Here is a 23,008-nt window from a genome sequence, read left to right as displayed (position 1 = left end):
TAAAAATATGACACATGTTAATTTTTTTTTTTTTAAATCAATTTTGGTTACTTATTTATTTATAATTGAATGTAATTTAGTCATATTAGCATAATTTGTTCATCAAATTTGAACTCCGGATTATCAAATAAGTACAATTTCAAATTACAAAGTACCAAATAATCATTATTTAAGATATAAAGTAGCAAATATGTGTTTTATAACCAAAAAAGTATTTACCTAATTTTAATCCATAGAGTCGCGTATCCACGGGCGAAAGAAATTCGGGGATGGTTAAACATTGAGCTGAGCTGCCAAATATTGACCTCATTTTCAGTGAAAAACCAGTCGTTGCCTGAATTATATTGTACTTAACAATGAGTAATGCATACATCTGTTTTAGGACCACTTAAACAGCAATGTGCATATTAAAAGGGAGTTAAAAATAGAAGAGAGACGAAAAACAACAGCCCCTTTTGATTCTTTTTTTGGATTGAACATACATTACTTGTCACGACTATAAATGGTTAACCCTCAAGACCAGATACACCAAAATTTAACTACATTACTTGGTAGCCACAGCTTCTATGTGTGATGCCATATAAACTCGCTAGCCGTTAACCAAGATGACCTGAAGGCATCCCTTTCTCTTGTCTCTGGCCGTTAACCTCTGGCCGTTAACCGAGATGTAGCCAGTACAGTAGGACCTGAAGAAGAGCATCCTTTTTCCAATCATCTCTGCCGTCGACTAGGCGATCTGGACCTGGACCGCTTTGCCCTGCAAAAAGTTTAGCAGAGTCAATAAGCCAGATGACAATGATAATTGAAGACGCAAAAGCCCTGCACTTTCACCTGAATTGCTCATTGATTAGTAGCATGTCTCAAAAACATAAGACAGCTTGAAGATTTCATAGCATCATTACCTATTGTTATCAAGAGAAGAGTAGGGAGAATGCCTGCGCTGAGAATGCTTGCTATGTGGAGACCGCGAAACTAGTCTAGAAATAGAAACACCCATATACTGATATGGTGAGTTTAATATAGATGGTTTATAAAAGATGACCAACCTTGTTCAGATTCGTACTAAATACAAATTGCTCAACGAGAAAAACCTAGTTTGCTTCTAATGACAAAAAATTGACATCTCTAAAATCAACTACACACTACCATACTTAAAACCAAAACAAGTATAGAAAAAATATTAACCACTGCTTGATACTTATTGAACCAAAGAACTAAAATTCTTAGATATTTTAAAAAAAGGTCTTATCATATGTCCTGCATTACTTATTTTACTAGAAACCCTGAATTCAGTAGTCGTCAACACCCTGCTACATAAATAGTTTATTCAATTTAGTCTCAAAATATGAAACATGGTGAGTGCCTACTTGAAATAATGTCTGACTGAGATTTATGAACATGTTTATTAGATGCACAGAAACAACAATGTTGAATCAATCAATTAGCAAGTCCAACTACAAATAGCAAGTTGATTTTCATAAGGGTATTTAACAACAATCTAAAAGAGCAAGCATCAGCTAACTCAATGCCAATATCCAAATGCATAACTGAAAAATTGAATAAAGTAAACGGACAAAATTCAGATTTATATACCTAGAAGAGAAGCTCTCTAGCTGTCTCCTGCTAAGGGGGAAAAGCTACAAATTTGCTTTTCACGAAGTACAACATAGCTAATGACCTTCACTCATTTAGCCACAACTTAATAACTACATCATAATCATGGTAAGGGGTAGAGAAACATTGGATGAAAGGGAGTGCATCCAACTATCTTAAGTCTACAAGCATTAAACAATACTATTTCCCTTAATTTTCAATGTTATTTTAGTTTCTCACCACAGAATAATTTTTTTATTGCGATAAATAAATAAATAAACCCTATCAATAATATATATTTATATGAAGAAAAAAAATTCTCTTGACTGTAATGGTAAACTAAACAAAAGGAATTTACTTCATTTCAGAGAGAAGGAATAATTCAAAGCATTTGAAACAAAATGGATGAATAGATAAAACACTCATATTAACAAGCATTCATCCAGATCATTAGTCATTACATAGTAAGTATTAGTCGTTAAATATTATTTTTTAAACTAACCTCCCAGCCTAACCCTATCCCTACAATATTTAAAGACCTAGTGGGAACAAACCACATACCTAACCATTTGAGCTAACCAATCCCTCTTGGGTAGTCATTACATATTATTTATTAAAAAAGAAATAAATAAATAAAGCTAAAGTGTTCGAGTTATCATTTTGAAGCTAACAAACACAACTAAGATTTTTAAGTGATTATAATAACTATTATGGAAGATATGTGGTGGTTATTAGGAGCTTAAGTAGCAACCTCCTTATCATTGTCAAATTATGTTTTTAGAACTACTTCATAGCATGTAACCTGGGAGAAAAAGTAAAAAATAATGAAACTCTCACAAAAAGTACCTTCTTCTAGACTTGCCAGGTGAGGGGGAGCGTGACACGTTGCGTCTCCTTGAATGCAACTTCCTGCAGCAAGGGAGAAGGAATTTAAGTCTCGGATTCAAAATGAGGATGCAGGGAGAGATCCCCCAATTTAAGCTGGAGGCATCAAACAGTGACACCCACAAACACCAACCCCCCTTCCACCCCCCCAACAAAAAAAAAGAAAAAAAAAAGAGAAAAATATTTTACAATTACAAATCAAACCTCTTAGAATCATTAGAAGCTTCATCACTAGAATCATTATCGCGATGAACTGAGTCGTCCTTGCTGCTTCTACCCCTACTAATTGAACGTCTTCTCTTGTGCCTGCTTGAGTCACTAGCATGTTTGTGCCTTGATCTCTCGCTCTCCTTATCCCTGGTATGCTCGTGTTTTCTGTTGCTTTCTTCTTTAGCACCAGCTTTATGTTGCCTCTCTGTTTCTTTTCTATCGTCCCTGGCATTAACATGGGAAGACCTTTTCTTTGACTCAGATTCCGGCACTAAGAGCTTATCACTTTGCTCTTTTGTTCTTTCTTTGGATCCATTCCGTTCACCTGTCTTTTCCTTTCTCGAGTACCTTTCATCGTGCCTCCTATGATTACCATTGCCCTTCTCATCTGTCCTCTTATCACTCTCTTCCTTCTTTCCAAAGCCTTTCCCAGAACTCCTCTTACTGTCATGTCTATCATTCTTTTCAGCTTTTGTCCTGACTTCCTTAACTTGGTTGCTATCTTTTGATGTTTTCGTCACATTCTCATCATCTTCAGGAGGCTCTGATCCACCTACGTCAACTATATTTTTTGATCTAGAAACATTGATACCATCTGGTGTACTTCCACCAGCATTACTTTCATTTTTCCTAATTTTATCAGACTTAGAATTTGCAGTAGCATCATTGTTACTATATTTAGACTCAACTGAGGTAGCTTTACTTGTCTCACTCTCCAAAATTTTCTGCTTTCTGTTGAGCTCTTCAGGATGGGCTAACGAACTGCCATTTGCACCAACATCATGCTTGTCTTCTGAAGGTTTTTCAAAATATGAATGCTGAAGCTCTTTTTTCCTGGAATTTGGCAAGCTAGAGCTCTGAATTTCATCACCATCATCATCGTCAGTGGCATAATTTCCAAGACCCAGTACATCTCCAGGGGAACTAGAACTAGACTTCTCAACGCCTTCAATCTTGTATTCCTTGGATTTCCCTGGGATTATAATCTTTGTGGTCGGCTTGTTAGATGGAAGTGTAGAGGGAGACGGAGATACCCTATGGTTTGAGGAGACAGTCTCTTTATCAACTGTAGAAAAGAAATTTGTCATTTAAACGGACCAGATATCAAGGGTACTATGATAATGTAACAACTATCTTTGAAGTATACGGCAAGCCATACAAAAACTTAGAATTCATGGCGAACTAACCTTCAACTCTTAGATCTTCATTGAGAACATTTGTTGCAATTTCATCAAACAGTTCATCCGTTACCTATAAATAAAAGTACCCATTAAAAATGTAACAGATTGAGGTTGGTTAAGAAACATAGCTTGCTCGAAGTTGCAACCTTCAGCAAAACTTCAGTTAGCACACGCTTTATTTCATGATTAATTGCTGCAGTTCTAGCTGCATCCACGTAATCCTACAAAAATCAAACATTTTTATTTGACATGAACACAATTATACAACGGGATGCAACTTTTTTATCCCGAGGAAGAAAAACCAAGAGCTTTCATTTGAAGGACAAAATATGAATAACTGCAACTCAACCATGAAAAAATAAATAAATAAAGATGACATAACCATAAAAAAGAACAAAACCTCATCATCCTCATCTTCTTCAGTTGATCTAGATGAATCAATGCTTTTGCTATCTGCTTGCTCACCCTTCCCAACAGAATTGTCAAAACCTTCATCCTCAATAGATTGTGTCTCCTCCTTGGGATGATCCATAGACGAACTTGTTGTGATAACTGCTTTCTTTATTTCCTCTTTAAGCCAATTAGGCACTGAAGCCTGGATCAAATTTTAGGACATATAACTGAGACAATTGTGGATTTGTTTCAAAATATAATACTGAGAAACATACCTTTTTAGGACGCTCAGAAATACTAGGAATTCCATAGGCATCACCAGAAAAGGCTGTTGTAGGGTGAAGTGAAGTTCCTGCATTGTGGGCAAACGGGGGAGCAGCAGATGGAATTGTTGGCTGAAGGCCAGATACAGGAAAACTACTAAATGGATGTGCAGCATGCCCAGAAACAGAAGAAGGCACAGCTAGTGCAGGATCATGTTGCTGGATGAAAATTGTCAGTACTTACTATCAAGCCCTGAGAGTTAAAGTAAAGCTTCATGTAACACAAATTAATACCTGAGGCCCTGATGGCAGAATTGGAGCAATAGGAGGATAACCCACACCAGGTGCAACAGGAGCTGACCAACTGTTCATAGAAGGCATAGCGGTAACAGTGTCCATCCCTCTTGCCGGTCCAACTGAATCGTGATAAGCATAGCTGGACTGCATAAGTGGGTCATCACGATTGAATTTGGGCATAAATTCTAAAGGCTGGTCAGCAAGAGGCACAGCCTGTGGTGGTTGCATATGGTGCTGTCCTTGCTGAGATGATGAATTCGAAAAAGGCATAACCCCATTGCTTCCTGCCAACCAGTCAGAAAAATAGTACAATTTAAAAATTAATCTAAAAAGGAAACCCAGGGATGATAAGATTCAAATTGGCCACCAAGATAGAGTAAAGCAAAATCGTTTCATTTGTCAGAGAGGTAGCACTTCCCTTTTTTCAATTTTACAAGAAACAAAACTTGTATTGCTGTGGGGAAAAGTGAGTTAAAGCAAACACTTACTAACACTGTACAAAGGGCTCTTGAAAAGAATCAATTTAAAGCATTTCTAGCAAAAGGTAGGAAACAAAAACTAAAAATATCATTATTATCCTTCAGTAGCTAACAGCTGTGTATAAAGCATCTATACAAAGACCGTTCATCCCCAATGAAAAGAAACCTGTATAATTTGCCATCTAGCAAAAAAGTAGCCAACCGTTGTATAAAGCATCTAAACAAAAGAAGGCTAGCCTTCAATGAAAAGAAACCTGTATAACTTGCAATATAGCAAAAAGAAACTGCCACTGTCTCCAAACACTTTGTCAAATGTGACATTAAAAAACAATATCATATCCAGCATATATATCTTGATTTTTCCTGACAAAAGTGATTGTATTACATAAGACTGCGTTTACATCACTAAATAGAAAATTCACCCTTCCTAATGAAGCCTAGATGGGGACTCTGGACCTGCACAGCAATAAGTTCATACAGTACAATACAATGCATTCATGCAAATGAATGTGTTGGAGAAACATTAAATTATTTTAGGGTTCAAAAAACGGACCGAATCCATGCACCCCTGCTAATATTACGATAAGGGAAATCATGTGAAAGAGGCAAAATAATGGTATTAGGAATAAAAAACAACAGTCAAGCATAAATATATCTATAAAGGTATATATAGAAGGATTTAGAACTCTGAAAGCAAGTGATGTTTATATAGTATCTCATCAAAAATTTAATAATGATAATTAAGAGGAACTTGAACCTACTAAGGAGTTTGGAGGATTTCAGGGTATCAAATAATAATAATGACAGAAAAAATACAAAAGGAACAGCTACTTCTGAGTTCTAGAGAATTTGAGAAGGGAACAAATCATACCAACTATAAGTACAAATCAGCTGATAAAGCACTCAGAAGAACAATCGCAATAACATATAGAGAAGGCTTCAGTTACATATTGTTATGAACAAGACAACATCAAATTAGTAATCAAAGTGAATTCCAAGATAGCAGCTCTGGTCCAGAGGTTTCACATTCAATTTCTATATTATGTGAATTATTACCTGTAACAGAAGAATAACTAGAAGGTACCTCCTGCTGATGAACAGATGGACTTATAGGTAGATTTCCTTGACGTTGAAACATAGCATTTGAATCTGCAGTTGGTGTTCCATCTCTAACAGAGTGAAGATGTCCCTCTGGCACATAAGATGGATCAGAGCTGACAGAAGGAGACTCTGAGTGATGAGCTACTGGAGGCCGGGGAAAAGGTGCAGTTGGAGCTTGAAGTTGTTGAACCTGTTGATAGTTAGATGTAGGCATAGACTGATGTTGAATTTCTGCATAATGAGACTCAACAGAGTGAGAATATTGGTCATGGTAATGGCTTTGATCTTCAGGTCTCCCAACTGCTGTAAACTGAGATTGTTGATGCTGATTCTCCATTGCTGTTTTAGCATCTGCCCATGCTCTAGCCTTAGCAGCCCAATCTTCTTCATTGTTATGACCAACTGCTATAAAGCAATATAACACAGAATTCAATCTGTAATTAGGATAAGAAATTGATCTCAAACAAGTGAAAAAACAATTGAACCAAAAACAACTTGGTAGGAAAAAAACAAGTGAACTGCAAAATATTATCAACATTAATCGTTACTTTGAGTTCATCAACTCTCAATACGACAGCCTTTAAGTAATTAGCGCACAATTGATGCTACCCAATTTAATGCCCACCTAAATATGATAAAAGCCTCAATTGTAGGAATTAAATGCAACGTATCTCCAAGACAACACAACAAGATATGCAGCAGTAAACGACTTAACATCCTATTACTTCATCAGGTCCCAGAACAACAAATGCCTCTCAAGTTCACAGACTACAGTCACCACATAACCGGCCATCAAACAAAAAGAGAATACATGTATTCTATATCTTTACACGGTGCCTTCAACTCAAAAGTCATACGAGTAAGCTCAAACGACTGTAATTTTTGTGTCCTAGTTCTACTTGGAATGGTCCATAGGGGTGGCGCATATTTCTATGACATGTACTAATAGAAAATTACAATCTTGATTGAATTGCATAAATCTAAAACACAGCATAGTTATAATATAATGTTTGACTGTTGATTTTAAGCCAATGTAAATCCCGGCCAGCAGGGGATACGGAAGTTCTATAATTGATATTAAACAAAAACTAACCTTGATGTTCCCAACCTTGGGAATGCGCCCAATTGGGATTCCCCCATTCCTACAAAATGTAACAATTAAAAGAAAAGAAAAGTTATACATACATGTATATATATATATATATATCTGTATAAATGAAGGCTGGACCTAAAGCCGCCATCATGTGTAAGCATGAACCAACAGAAGTAGTAGAAAGACTCAGAGATTCGAAAACAACAAATTGTAAACGAAAAACCGATGCAAATAAAACCATAATCTAAAACCCTAAAGATTTTGCCGAACAGAGACTTGTTGCCTGTAAAGATAATAAATACCTGATTGGGCTGAGGATATGAATGAGGAGGAGGAAAGTGTGGGGAAGAAGCCAGTTGAGGCCGAGGAGGAGGTGAAGGGAACTGGTTCTGATGGACGGGGTGCGGAGGATAATGGTGTTGCGGCGGAGGATAAGAACCCGGAGGAGGGTAATGGTCGGAATGGGGATGAGGAGGAGGTGGCGGGGCCCACTGTGGCGGAGGCGAGGGAGAGTGTGAGGGGGGCTGGTACTGATACTGGTTGGGGTACCATGAGCCCTGCGGATAAGCCGGTGGCCTGGGAGGCGGCGGAGGCTGTTGCTGCTGCTGTGGTTGCTGGTAGGGATCCGTCGACGACGGTGGTTGCTGTGGCGGCGGCGGCGGCGGTGGTGGCCTCATGTACCAGTTTTGTTGTTGGTACGCATCCATGGTTGTTCTTGTTGTTGAAACTTTATCGTTGAGCACTGGGTTGTGAATATAATTATGATGATTGGGGTTGGGTGGTTTCCATCGACGATAGCCGAGGAGACGAGGGTTGGGTTTGATTTGCAGAAGCGGAGGTGGGAGTGGGAGTGGGAGTGGGAGAGGGAGAGGTCTGAGGAGATTTTAGGGGTGCGGGTGCAGGAATCTTTTCGGTGAGGGCTGGTGTATCTGATTAAATCCGAGTCTTGATGATGACCAGTTGCGGACCGGTTTTTGTGTGCTACTAACAAAAAAAATAGCATATCTCAAGTTTTCCAAATATTACAAATGATTTGGATACATAAAAAAGATCTCGCATACATAAAAACTCCATTTGAATATATAATTTGTAATTAATGTTACTTAAGTATGAATAAAAAAAATACTTGCATATAAATTTTAGGATAATTCTATGGTAAGGAATTCTAATAGGGCTCTTTTGTGTTTTCAACACGTTAATAATTTTTGGTATCATTTTTTTTATGACCGTGTATATTGTAGTTATTTAGAGTATCCTGCAAAAAATTATAAAAAATTCTAAATAATTTACAGTGCCGAAAACTAAGTTCAAACATGCTCTTTTCCATATGCATAAAAAAATTAGTCACGCGTGCAACAATCTATTTTTATACTAGTTTTCGGCACTGTAAATTATTCAGAATTTTCTGAAAATTTGCAGAATGCTCTTAGTAACTACAATATACACGGTCATAAAAAAAATCACGCGAAAAACTGTTCACAGGTTAAAAATACAAAAGAGCCCCACCGATAGGGCTCTTTTTATATAGTCCCTACCGTAGAAATTTCCTAAATTTTAATGCTCATATTTTTATTTAATAATTGTGATGCGTCTAAAAATGTTTACATCAACTTACAATAAATGTTAATAACGAAAATATAACTATCATACTTATACTATTATGGTATATTAGATAATTAAAAAATATAGTAAATTTTTTCTGATTACTTGATTGGATTTTGTGTTTTAAAAAATTCATTTTTGGACCTTATATTTTGTAAAAATGTTCAAATAAAACCCTAAACTCAATTTTGATGAAGAAAAAATTGAATATAACAACACAGTTTTTAAGCATAATGATTTTATTTTTGTTCTGAATTGTTAGTTTAGTGCATTATTTATAATTTCAGATGAGAAAAATTTAACCAAAATCGGGTTTAGAGTTATATTTGAACAACTTTACAAAACATAGGGTACAAAAAGTAATTTGTCAAAACATAAGATCTAAACAGTTAATGGGACAAAACACATGGTCCAAAAAGATATAAACCCTAAAAATACAACAGAGATAGCACAATGAATTTAGTATTCATTCTCATTTCTCTATATTCATTATAGTTTTTATTTTATGTTGTGAAACTATATTCATTATAGTTCAACTAGAAAATATAATGCTGATTTGTGCAGTCTTTTATAATGATTAAAAATATATATTTTTTGGAAGATTGTGTGATAGGGATTACTTTTTACTCTACTCATACAACATGCTCCGTATATGGACACGTGAGAGCGTCTTCACCACAGTTTCCTTTCATAATAGTGTTTATTGTATAGCGAACATCTTGTAGGTTTATGGAAAATTCAGAATAATTAAAGTATCAGAAATAAAGTTCAAACAACTTGTTGTACGCGTGATTTTATTTATTTATTTATTATTATTATACGCTCTGCGTAGTTTTTTTTTTAATAAAAAGTTTAAATCATGTATAAGAAAAATTATGCTATGTATAAGGGTTATTCTGACAGATACCTATTTAGACCATTTATCTTTAAAAATTAACTTTTAGACATCATGCTTTCTCAAAAGGTTAAAAATATGAATAGATAAATCAATTATTTGAACACTATATTTTAGCCGATTAACTATTTTGACTCTTTATTTTTTAAAATTAAAACTTAGTCATTTTTTATAAAGGTATTTTTTATATATTTTTATATAACTTGTGTTTAATAGTATGGGTTCACACCATTTTAAACCTTGTATTTTAGTTGATTGTCCGTTTGGACCATTTATTTAAAAAAATTAACTTTGTGAACCTCGTGTTTTTTCAAAAGGTTAAAAATAGGAATATATATATTATTTGAACCACGTGTATTTTGGTCCATTACCCATTTTGACCATTTATTATTAAAAATTGATTTTTGGATCCCATGTTTTGTCAAAAGGTGAAAAATATAAATGAATAGATTATTTAATTATTATGATTATATATAGATATTTTTAATTAACATTATTAATATAAAAAAGAGATAATAGATAAAGTATTTTTCTTAATTAATTAAAAAACATGTTACCCCAAAAATCAGAAGTTAATGATATGGCAGGCATTAATTACATGTGGCTGACACCTGGCAGAATCTGTGCTCGACTATCGACCAGGAAAACACCCAGTGTCACGCGACCGGTTTCTTCATACGACCAGCCTGGTCGTATGCGCATTATACGCAGAGGAGATCTTAGGCAGTTAAGATGAATTCTGAAATTATGTCCCATGATTTCCTGAGTATCCGACTATTTAGGAAATCATATCTGTAACAAATAAATGTAAATTTTCTCTAAGCTTATAAATAGAAGAAGAGGGCTCAGGGAAGAGGATCCGAGACTTTTTCTTTTGAGCAAAAAATGTCATTTAAGATAAAAGAGAGATTACACTAGAATAATTGTATTTTCTTCTTCAAAGGTTAGTGAAACTCATTGAACCCTAGTTCTTTGATCACCCCTTTGGATCTTATTTCAATAACAATTCAAGTGGACGTAGGTTATTACTAGATCTTGGGGCCGAACCACTATAAAATCTTGTGTTCTTATTATTTTTGTCATCACGTTCTTTCCAACGTTCTTATCCACGTCAAGCGTATTCTGACTCCGTGTCAGTTGGCCAAAATCTGGGTCAACATTCTGGTGCTTTCATTGAGAGCTTGATATAGCATTGTTGAGAAAACCAATGGCGAAAACTACAAGGAAAACTGGGCAAGCGACCGCCGCTGCACCATCTAACCCGCCTCCTCCTCCTCCTGCAAGCATGGCTGAGGATGAGCCACATTTGGACTTTGATGAGGAAGAAATGGACGACGCGACGCTGAAGAGTACCCTAGGGGCACTGCATGAAGAGCTGGCCAATCTGAGGGCCAGTTAGGAAGGTGCTGCCGAAATCATGGCGCGGCAGCAGAAGGAAATTGAGCGGCAGAGTCTGGAGTTGAGTGAAAGGCAGGCGGAGATGGGCCGTCACCAGAGGGAAGCCATGGCAGCCCTCGAGGAAGCCCTGCAATTGGCTAGGAATCAGGCTGCACCTGCTTCGCAGCCTGATCAACCCGCCAGTGGACCACCCCACAGGGGCCCCAATCCTAGCCCGCCTGTCCAGCCCTCGAGCCCACAAAGGCCCGAACAGCCACAGGTGCCCCATGACGATGTCCCACTGATGGACCCTGAGGAACAGCCTCCATCCCAAGCTGGTCGCGGCCATCCCCCGCAACAGAGGTAAAATAAGAACGAGCAACAACCTCGAAGTCCTAAACGCCATAGGGGTGATGGGCCAAATCTTCCGAACAGAGGACAGCATCCTCCTGGTAACAGGAGGAATTCAGAGTTAGGCTCTGCGGTCCGAGGCCCCCCACGGCATGATAGTGCACGGGGACCTAACGACCAACGCAAACCACCCTCTAACGCTCGGGAGGTTCCAGCCCGGGAGGGCCATCGAGGGAACAGCCAATCCCACCATAGCCAATCAAGATTCAGAGATGGCCATGGTTATAACGAAGCCGACTCAGGCAGAGGAAATGCCGGTCAGAGAAATGAAGAAAGAGGTGGAGGCAGGAGCCAGCCACCTCAGGATGACCAACCCGACAGACGGGACGCTGGGGGGCAGCCCAGACACAATAATGTCTTCAACTGGCTCGGAGCTAGCGAGCAACGGAGAAGAGATGAAGACTTGAGAGACGTACTCAACGATCGCCGCGAGCGGCATGGTGAGTACGCCCCCCAGCAGCAGAGGCCCCGGCGATTCCTAGCGTCGTGCAGGCCCAGATAGATGCCCTCAACCAGGCAGTACAGCAGTTGGTCGGGGGAAGAACGTCTTACATCGACCACGATAGGAGAAAAGGTACTCCTTTCATTCAGAGGATAGCCATGGCTGAAACTCCTAGCAAGTTTAAAATGCCTACGCTACCAAACTTTGACGGGTATGGTGACCCGGTATCTCATGTCAACAAGTTTGAGATACAAATGGACATTCAGAAAGTGTCTGAAGACGCACGGTGCAGGATCTTCCCTGCAACACTTTTTGACGCTGCACAGGAGTGGTTTTTTAAATTCCCTCCTGCAAGTATAATTTCCTGGGAAATGTTCGTGAAGGATTTTTACGGACAGTTCTATGCGGGTCGTGTGCACCCTACCGAGGCAAATCAGCTGGTCGAGATACGCCAGCAAAATAGAGAATCGCTAAAAAACTACGTTCAGCGTTTTATGCGAGCCGCCGCCGGAGAAAAAACGGTGGGCGATGAAGGCAAAGTGATGGCCATAACGGCAGGAGTTAAGTGTCGTACCCCTCTCTGGGAGAGCCTCAGAAAGCATGGGGTTAGGACAACCCAGGAATTTCTAGATCGAGCTGATCGTTATATTAAGCTCGAAGACGCCATTGCCAATGAAGGGAAACCCCCAGGCAAAGATAAGGAGGCAGCCGAACCCGCCAAAGCCGCCAATGGGTTGAAACCCAACGGCAACGGCAGTGGCAAGAATGGTGGAAAACGGCCACACAACGAGCCTTCCACCTCTAATAATAAGAGGACCAAGGGTAATCGTTATGAACCTCGGTTCACTAACTATACTTCCCTTGTTGAGTCTCGGGGAGAGGTATATCAGGCCACGAGTTCTAGTGTGCCTTACAAGAAGCCTGCCCCCATTCGAAAGGACATTTCAAGGAGAGACACCACCAAGTTCTGTCGTTACCACAACGACTACGGACATGACACCAATGAGTGCAACCAGTTGAAGGATGAGATCGAGTTCCTTATCAGACAAGGACACTTGAAGAGATATGTATGGGCCTCGGGAAATTCCCAACGAGAAGCTCCAGGTGGCAACGAGCAGGCGCCCACACGCCAACGCTCGCCACCTTTGCAGCCTGATCCCGTAGCCGGCACCCTATTAACCATCTGCGAAGGCCCGCACCTCGCGGGAAACAGCGACAAGGCCAGGGAACGATATGCTCGGACCCTGCGCCACGACCAGGACATCGAGATGATGACTGTGGAGGACTACGCGCCGAAAAAAGCTCGATCACAAGAAGGCGAGATAGCCTTCTCTGATAGCGATGCCCAACATGTCCGGTTCCCACACTCCGATCCGCTGGTCGTGGACATCCAAATGGCCAATATGATGGTGAAAAGAGTGCTAGTCGATACAGGAAGTTCAGTGAACATCCTGTACAAGTCTTCTCTGGAACGCATGAAGTTGTCCGTTAAGGACTTGGAGCCTTGCAACCAAACAATATATGACTTCTCTGGCGAGGGACTTTCCCCTGCAGGGTCAATCAGACTTCCAGTGACAGCAAATACAGCGCCTGTTACCAAGACATTACTCGCTACTTTCATAGTGGTAAATTGTCCCTCGGCGTACAATGCCATCATTGGAAGACCTGTACTGGTAGACCTACGAGCCGTCACCTCCATATGGCACCTAGTCATGAAATTCCCGACAGACATAGGGGTAGGACGCGTGTTGGGAAACCAGAGGGAGGCCCGGGAGTGCTACAACGCCTCGGTCATGAAGGCAAAGAAAGGAACGTCAAAAAGCACTCCCTCTGAGAGGTTGCAGGTGGCAATTGATACACAAGCCTAATCCGGTGAAGGAGTCACCAAATAAGGTGTTGCCCAAAGTGGGGATAGAGATTTAGATTCTCTCTTTGGGGATTTTGAAGATACTGTTGGACCCGTTGAGGACCTGGAAGAGGTCCAACTCAACGAAAAAGACTCGACCAGAGTAGTAAAGGTCGGGAAAAATTTGGAAGCAATCACGAAGCGTACACTGGTGGAATTTTTGCGGCAGAACTAGGAAATCTTCGCCTGGTCGCATAAAGATATGGTTGGAATAGACCCTGCGGTTATCAGCCATGTCCTGAACATAGACAAAAAAAATTCACCCATACAGCAAAAGAGAAGGCTGCTCGATAAGGATAGATCGAAAGCCTTAAAGGAGGAAGTCGAAAGACTAAAGGAGAATGGATTCATCCGGGTAGCGTTCTATCCGTCATGGGTCTCCAATCCAGTGCTGGTCCCAAGCCAAACGGCAAATGGCAAACCTGTGTGGATTTTACAGACCTCAATAAAGCCTGCCCAAAAGATTGCTTCCCACTCCCAAGAATCGACCAGTTGGTCGATGCTACTGCAAGACACGAGATCCTCTCTTTCATGGATGCATACTCAGGCTACAATCAGATCAGTATGCATCCTCCTGATGAGGATCACACCAGCTTTCGGACCGATACGGGATTATACTGTTATAAAGTAATGCCCTTCGGACTAAAAAACGCAGGTGCGACTTACCAGCGACTAGTTAACCACATGTTTAAAGAGCTGATCGACGTAAACATGGAGGTATATGTGGACGACATGCTGGTAAAGTCGAAAAAAGCGGAAGGACATGTGAGGGATTTGCAAGAGTGTTTCGATGTATTGAACAAGTACCAGATGAAGCTAAATCCTCTCAAATGTTCCTTCGGAGTTGGATCAGGGAAGTTTTTGGGGTTCATTGTAAATTCAAGAGGAATCGAGGCCAACCCCGACAAGATAAAAGCCATGATCGATATGAAATCGCCAGAAAAGATCAAAGATGTGCAAAGTTTGACTGGGAGAATCGCAGTCCTAAGTAGATTTATTTCCAAATCAACGAACAAATGCGTCCCTTTCTTTAATCTACTTAGGGGCAATAAGAAATTCGAATGGACAGGAGACTGCGAGCAAGCTTTTCAGGCCTTGAAGGCCCATATGCCACAACCTCCCATTTTATCAAAGCCAATCGAAGGAGAAACTTTGTTCATTTACTTGTCGATCACTGAAGTTGCTGCTAGTGCGGTACTAGTACGAGAGGAAGAGGGCGTACAAAAAGCGGTTTACTATGTAAGCAAGAGGCTGATCGGAGCAGAATTGAGGTATCCGCCGATCGAAAGGTTAGCATATTGCTTAATCTTGGCCTCTAGAAAGCTACGTCCTTACTTCCACGCCCATCCTATCACAGTCTTAACCGACCAGCCCCTTCGGCAAGTCCTCCAGAAACCAGAGGCGGCTGGGCGTCTATTAAAATGGGCAGTCAAACTAGGACAATTTGATATCACGTATTCACCGCGCGCAGCAGTAAAGGGACAAGTCTTGGCTAATCTTGTTGCAGATTTCACCGAACTCCCAGACAGCGAGCAGTGCGAACAGCCTAGTGCGCTTGAGCCTCAAGATGAAGCTCCTTCGTGGAAGTTATTCACTGATGGGTCGTCCAACGAATCTCACGCAGGAGCGGGTGTGATATTGATAACGCCAGAAGGGCATCGATTTCACGACGCCATTAGGTTCGACTTCACCGCGTCAAATAATGAAGCCGAATACGAAGCCCTCCTCGCTGGATTATGATTGGCAAAAGACATGGATATAAAAGTGCTCGATATTTACAGCGATTCACAGCTGGTGGTGAATCAAGTACTAGGGGAATATCAAGCACGAGGCCTCAAAATGGGAGCCTACCTAAACAAAACTAGAGATCTATTGGCACAGTTCCAGAAGTATACCCTCCAGCAGATACCTCGAGACCAGAATTCGAATGCAGATGCCTTAGCTAAACTGGCAAGCGCGAAAGATGTTGACACTTTGAATATTGTGCCAGTAGAAAGATTGAGCGAGCCAAGTATACGGGCAGATGTAACTAGCATGGAAATCCGGGTGGAAGACACATGGATGGCACCATACTTGGAATACCTGACCAGCAGCACACTGCCGACAGATAGGAACAAAGCCAGAACTCTCCAAAGGCAGGCAGCGAGGTATATACTGGTCAATGATGTTTTGTATCGAAGAGGATATTCCATGCCATTGCTCAGATGTATTACATCCGAGAAAGCTAAGGAACTAATGAAGGAAGTACATGAGGGCTTTTGCGGAGATCATGCTGGGGGGCAAAGTTTGGCGAAGAAGATCCTAAGGCAGGGCTAATTCTGGCCAACTATGAACAAGGATTCTGCGGAGTACGTGCGAAAATGCGACAAATGTCAAAGGTTTTCCAAGATCCCACGAGCAGCTCCAAACGAATTAAAACAGATGCAGAGTCCGTGGCCTTTCGTAGTATGGGGTATTGATTTGATCGGATTGCTACCAACAGGAAAAGGTGGGGTGAAATATGCGATTGTAGCAGTCGACTACTTCACCAAATGGGCCGAAGCTGAACCACTCGCCACCATAACGACCAAGAAAGCTCTTGACTTCGTCATCAAGAACATTATCTGCCGATATGGTTTGCCCCGAAAGATCGTCTCAGACAACGGCACCCAATTTGACAGCGATATATTCACAGACTTCTGCGAAAGATACGGAATTATCAAAAGATTTTCTTCAGTTGCTCATCCGCAAGCGAATAGACAAGTCGAAGTAGTGAATAAAATGCTTAAAGACACCCTGAAGAAAAGACTTGAAGACGCTAAAGGAGCGTGGCCAGAACAGCTGCCTAAAGTCTTATGGTCGTATAGGACTTCTCACCGAACAGCGACAGGGCATACTCCGTTCTCGTTAGCCTACGGATATGAAGCCATGTTGCCAGTCGAGTTGGATCCGCCCTCTCACCACCGGATTACATACGACCAAGATCAGAACAGCCAATTGATGATGGAGTCCCTGGACTCAATAGACGAAAAACAAGAAAAAGCCCAACTCCGAGTAGTTGCGTACCAGCAAAAAGTCGCCCGGTACTTTAACTCAAAAGTAAAAGAAAGAAAATTCTACGTCGGGGATCTAGTGCTACGACGAGTTTTCTTGAATACCCGCGACCCCATTGCTGGAGTACTCGGACCAAACTAGGAAGGACCGTATCAGATCGTAGAGGTCCTTCCTCCAGGCACCTACAAACTTGCACGCTTGAATGGAGATCTTGTTCCACGCTACTGGAATGGAGAACACCTGCGCAAGTATTACCAATAAACAGTCCTTCTTAAAGGACTGGCTTGTATTAATTTTCACTTTTTACAAGTTTTGAAAAAGGTATTAGCCACGTTGTATGGCTAATCGCTTACTAAGTGTAAGATCTTTTTTAAGATCACTCATAAAGACATGTTTAGTCCATTTTAATACGAGATTATAAGGGACTGTGCACAGCCAGTCATTCTTGCCAACCTTTGTAAATTTATTTTTACAAGTATTTGTTCATTACGTGTGTTGTTTTGCTGTATTGCAAGTGTTATAATTACTATCGAGCAGTAATGTTCGCACAGGTCGTGGTCAAGGCAAGTGACCAAGGACCTAAAGCTCCTCGATCACTTGGGGGGCATATAAGGTACATCGATAGCAAAGCATACCGCAAGGTATGTAAACACATGAACAAAATAAGTGAAAGCATGCTACGGTACTTAGAGCATTTTTCAAAATTCGTGTTTTGAAAAATCAAACCAAAGTAGTATGCTAAGTTCGGTCATGCGAACATGTATTATAATAAACATTGTAATATCGACAAGGCAATCGTTTACACCGTGAGCATTAGTGCTCGGATGTAAATATGTGATTAAAAGAAAAAAGCTTTTACACCGCGAGCAGTACTGCTCGGATGTAATTGTTCAAGTATAAGTAAAAAGCTGCCCTCGCAGCAATGAAAAATAAATTGTCTTTACAAATAGACCCGTGGCCATAAAAACTGAAAGATAAAAAGAAAATTACTGGGGAGCAAGAGGGTCTTCTGAGTTAGGAGCGCTCTTGTCAGTCGGAGGATCGGCCTTAGCATCAGCAGCAGGGGTCTTGGCCTTAGCACTCTCCTCTACCTCCAACCGAGCAGTGCACTGCGCCATCAGCGTTCTTTGTAGCCGCTCGGAAAGATAGTCGATGTTGACCCCTCGGTTATGCTTCCAGAGATCGTAGAAACTGAGGAAGGTGGCTTCCTTGTACTTCTTCAGATTTCTGGCCCCATCCTCCTCGAGCTCCTGAATGCAACCCTCAAGCTCCTGAACGCGCCCCTCAAGTTCTTGCACCCATTCCTCGAGCCTCGAGCCTCACCTCTGCTGGCGATTAGATCAAGACTGAACTGCTTACACTCTTGGGTATTGAGGACAACACTCTCCTTCCATTTTTTCCGCTCCTCGATGGCTTTCTGCAGGGCCTCTTGACTCTCCTGAAGCTCCTGGATAAGAGTGGCTTGGTCCTCGCATAGTTGCTCGTTCAGCTTTGACAACTCCCGATTCTCCTCGAGCAGCTTGGTGTTCTCATCCTCAAGCGCTTACTTAGCCTAGGCAAGCCTGGAGTCAAAGTTCTTCTCTCAAGAGACCATTGCCCCAGCACGGCGCCAGCTAGCAGTCAAAGACAAAAACCCCTGAAGAAAAAATGAGTTAGGAAAGGAAGTTTAGCATAAATGACAAAGCAGCAAAAGACGACTTACACTAGCTATCTTATTCAACCCTCTGTTAATGATTTTGTTGATGTCCATTGTGGCAGTGTCATTGATGGCGGTCTGGCTGCGTTTGTGCTTCGAGAGCTGGTATATTCTCTCCCTGGCCATGCCAACTATGTGGCTGGACAGGTGGTCTAAGGTCTCTTTGTCTGCGGCCTTTGAGGAAGACCGAGGATTGGCAGGCGCGGGAGTCTGTTGCTCGGGGGCAGGCGGATGTGGTAGGTCCTCCTTGGAAGGGGTTGTGGCATGGGTATCTTCTGTCCGGGCCTTCTTTGAAGGGGTTTTACTACTTTCCCCTCGAGCCCTTTTACTGTCCTTCTTCGGGACAGAAGAATCAGCAGCAGCATGGTAGTGGTCGAAGAAGTCCCCGGAGTCCATACCTGCACAAAGAGAAACAATTCAAAAAATGAGATTAAAGGGTCGCGAGAAAGCAGAGATTAGAGTAAAAGAATTACAAAAGTAAGATACCCGAGCTACACCTACTGGTCATAACATTATCTACTGGACTTCCTAGTTCCTGGAAGAAATCTGAATTTAAAGAAGAGGCGTTCCTAAAGCTGCCATCCCCATCAAATAGATGAGAAGAGATTGGCAGATTATTTAAAAACGAGAATGGTGTACCGTATACATCCGACGAGTCGTCAGACTGTTCGGCAGGCTCAGCAGCCTTTTGTTTCCCCTTGCCCTTGGGGACCGACGGTTTTGCTGCTCAGTGGGGAACAGCAGGTTCCCTGATTGTAACCCCAGTTGGCCTCCTACTAGGGGGAGGCACCTGAGGTTGCTGCTCGGGTCCCTGCTCAGATCCCACATCAGCATGAACACCACCCGCCACGGGTCCGCTGGTCGCAGGTTGGGAGCCCTTAAGGCCAGCCAACCTGAGGTTAGCCTCATTGATCAAGTTTTTTACACTCTTAGCAGCATTGGACGTACTGGCTAAGAGTGTTGCCCTCAACTCAATTCCTGGAGTGGGGGTTGGGCGTAACCATGGACCTGGAACACAATGGAACAGTGAAGCATTACGACAAGAAAGATTTCAAGCGCAGGAACTACTATTTTAAGGATCATTATTTTCCTTACCTCCTTGAGTGAAGGCCAGATTGTCCGCGGCGATGTCGGGCGTCAGAAAGTACTCCATATGATACTTCCCCACATTGGAGATATGAGTGGTCTCGGACAGAAAGGTGCAACCGATCTCCTGGTGGCAAAAATGGAAAAACCCTGTACCATCTTGATTGGGGTTGGACTTGAGGTCAAACAGATAATTGACCTCGTGAGGAGAAAGAGCTGGCCATTTCTTGAGTTTATAAAGGATATAGAGCGCGACCAGCATCCTATACCCGTTCGGGGTAATCTGAAAAGGGGCCACCCCAAAGTAGTTTGCCACCCCTTGGAAAAATGAATGAAGAGGCAGGGTGGCACCTGCCTCGATATGGTATCTCGACCAGGCGCTATAAGCCCCCCCTGGCAGGTTGGCTCGCTGGCGATGGAAGGTCTGACTAGGGTTACCCCCGTCAGATTGTATTTATTTATATAGTTGTTGATCATGCGAATTGTCACCGTACTTGGGGACACCACGTGCCACTCGACAGCCGACTGATCGGCATGACGAGGACGGGCACGCCTCTGAACTTCGGTTTCAGGAGGGAATTCACCTCACCCACTGGTTGAGGGAACATCAGCAGGAGGCTGACTTGGAGAGTAAGGGTTGCGTCTTTTTCTAGCCTTAGTTTTTGTTTTTGCCATTTTCTGGGTAGGAGCTGGTGGAGGATTTGGGTTAGAGCATGAAAATGTAATTTCTGGAATCAACGTGGATGGATTCTCTTCGCCCTCGAGCAGTTGGGCCAAAAGTTCGTCTTCGATAGGTCTTTCTCCCCCCCAAGGGTCTTGCATATGAACTACAAACAGACAATGGAGGAGATAAGACACATTCCGCGAAGTAGTGGGAGGAGTTGGGATAACGTTGCTCGTGCCTAAATAACCAGCAACATCCTAGTCCTACACTAACTTCAACGTGGGTAGTTTAAAAGACGGATAAAAAACAAAAAGGAAAGAAAATTGTTTTCTGAAAATAACTTTTTCAACTCCTGAAGGGCGGGAAAAAATTTCAGTTTTTTCACCTGGCTTAAAGGTTGAATCTTTCGTCAACCTAACGTCCTAAGTCAGAGATTCTATATATCAAAGTATCAACCTAACCTATACAAGGCATAAAAACACACTTTTACCAAACAGTAGGCGCTTCATACTAAAAAACCCTATTCAAGAATGCAGAAATATCAGAGCATAAAGACGGCATGCATGGCGTAATAGAGAACTTAAAGGATGGAGTCCTTACCTGAGAGAAGATGGAGATTTTGAAGAAAATGAAAACTCAAACTGGAAAACCTTCGGCTAGGCGTCGGACTCGTATTCGGAGCTCTGAACTCTGGTGCAAGTTCTTGAAAGTTTTGGCAAAGATGGTTACTAAAATTTTCTTAAAGGGGAAGAAAGGCCTACTTATAGGGGTCGAAGGGATAGCCAAAAGGCAGTAATCATCACTTCCCACTTTCGAAACGTGGGGGAGTGCATCAGCCGTCAAAAGTGTCTTTTTGGAAACTGAAAATTCTTGATTAGACATAATTATGTCACGATTTTCGAAAATGCACGGGGATTCTGACAGACATCATGGGAATGTTAACGGTTGTTCCTTTAAGTTTCTTTATTGCTAGTCGTAATAAACAAACTTGGGGGGCAAATGTTATTCCAAAAATCAGAAGTGAATGACATGGCAGGCATTAATTACATGTGGCTGACACCTGGCGGAATCTGTGCTCGACTATCGACCAGGAAAACACCCAGTGTCACGCGACCGGTTTCTTCATACGACCAGCCTGGTCGTATGCGCATTATACGCAGAGGAGATCTTAGGCAGTTAAGATGAATTCCGAAATTATCTCCCATGATTTCCTGAGTATCCGACTATTTAGGAAATCATATTTGTAACAAATAAATGTAAATCTTCTATGAGCTTATAAATAGAAGAAGAGGGCTCAGGGAAGAGGATCCGAGACTTTTTCTTTTGAGCAAAAAAGGTCATTTAAGATAAAAGAGAGATTACACTAGAATAATTGTATTTTCTTCTTCAAAGGTTAGTGAAACTCATTGAACCCTAGTTCTTTGATCACCCCTTTGGATCTTATTTCAATAACAATTCAAGTGGACGTAGGTTATTACCAGATCTTGGGGCCGAACCACTATAAACTCTTGTGTTCTTATTATTTTCGTCATCACGTTCTTTCCAACGTTCTTATCCACGTCAAGCGTATTCTGACTCCGTGTCAGTTGGCCAAAATCTGGGTCAACAAAACATAAATTAGAAAAGTATTATAAAAAATGAGAAAAAAAATGATGTTATTAAACCATTTTCCTAATTAAATATCAAATTTGAATTCAAATTATATATATTGTTAAGATAAACATTTATTATTACTAATATTATATTTATAATTTAATAAAATAATTATCATAATTAAATTAGAATTTAAATTAGATATGTTATTAAGATACCACAATACTATATAGATATACAGATATCTCTTCTATATAAAAAGTGTGTAGATAACGAAATTTTTTCGTTTTAACTGTGTGTTTTGTTAACTTTAATGAAATATTATAAGTATTTAACAGAATATACATTTACAACTACTTAAAAATATATATTTATCAATTATATTAATATAAATCCAAATTTTATAAAATATCATTATTATAATAATATTTAATATAAAACTACATATATAATAATTATATTAATATAAATTCAAATTCAAAGTGTTGACCACGATTTTGGCCAACGGTGAGTAGATGTTAGGAACGAGTTTCCTAATACGCAGCGGAATGGTGGTATAGTTGGCCCAGTGTACAACAAAAATTTTGTAACATATTTAAACTACCTTTAAATATGCGGATCCATTAATATACATACATTAATCATAAGCAAGATAGTAATAGAAATCATACATCTTGAAGCCTATCAAGTGTCATTGCTATCTTTTCGTATTTAGAACGATCTTCTTATCCAAGCCGCTCCCACATACTCACACCAAGATCTTCCAAAGCGTTCTCTACACCTCAAGAAATGTGTGGGCACTTGGAGA

General features: G+C 40.9%; 1 protein-coding gene across 3 annotated transcripts; it reads right to left on the bottom strand.

The window, feature by feature from the left end:
- Positions 1–309: 309 nt before the first annotated feature.
- On the bottom strand, positions 310–8,449 carry LOC133822177 (uncharacterized). 3 transcript variants are annotated; one of them, XM_062254421.1, is made up of 12 exons: positions 7,798–8,449; positions 7,496–7,544; positions 6,358–6,807; positions 4,820–5,106; positions 4,538–4,744; positions 4,270–4,464; positions 4,016–4,090; positions 3,876–3,939; positions 2,683–3,754; positions 2,440–2,502; positions 903–977; positions 310–757 (listed from the first exon to the last, which is right to left on the bottom strand). In XM_062254421.1, exons 1-12 carry the CDS (start codon positions 8,200–8,202, stop codon positions 712–714), a joined length of 2,988 nt encoding a protein of 995 aa, XP_062110405.1. In that variant the 5' UTR covers positions 8,203–8,449; the 3' UTR covers positions 310–711. The 3 variants fall into 3 exon arrangements, with proteins under 3 accessions (XP_062110405.1, XP_062110406.1, XP_062110407.1); XM_062254422.1 differs by having other exon boundaries at positions 6,358–6,804; positions 7,798–8,448; XM_062254423.1 differs by lacking the exon at positions 903–977 and having other exon boundaries at positions 7,798–8,448.
- Positions 8,450–23,008: the final 14,559 nt, after the last annotated feature.

The sequence above is a fragment of the Humulus lupulus genome, chromosome 3, assembly GCF_963169125.1.
Source record: "Humulus lupulus chromosome 3, drHumLupu1.1, whole genome shotgun sequence".
Classification (NCBI taxonomy): domain Eukaryota; kingdom Viridiplantae; phylum Streptophyta; class Magnoliopsida; order Rosales; family Cannabaceae; genus Humulus; species Humulus lupulus.
This window is presented reverse-complemented; position numbering and strand designations above follow the sequence as displayed.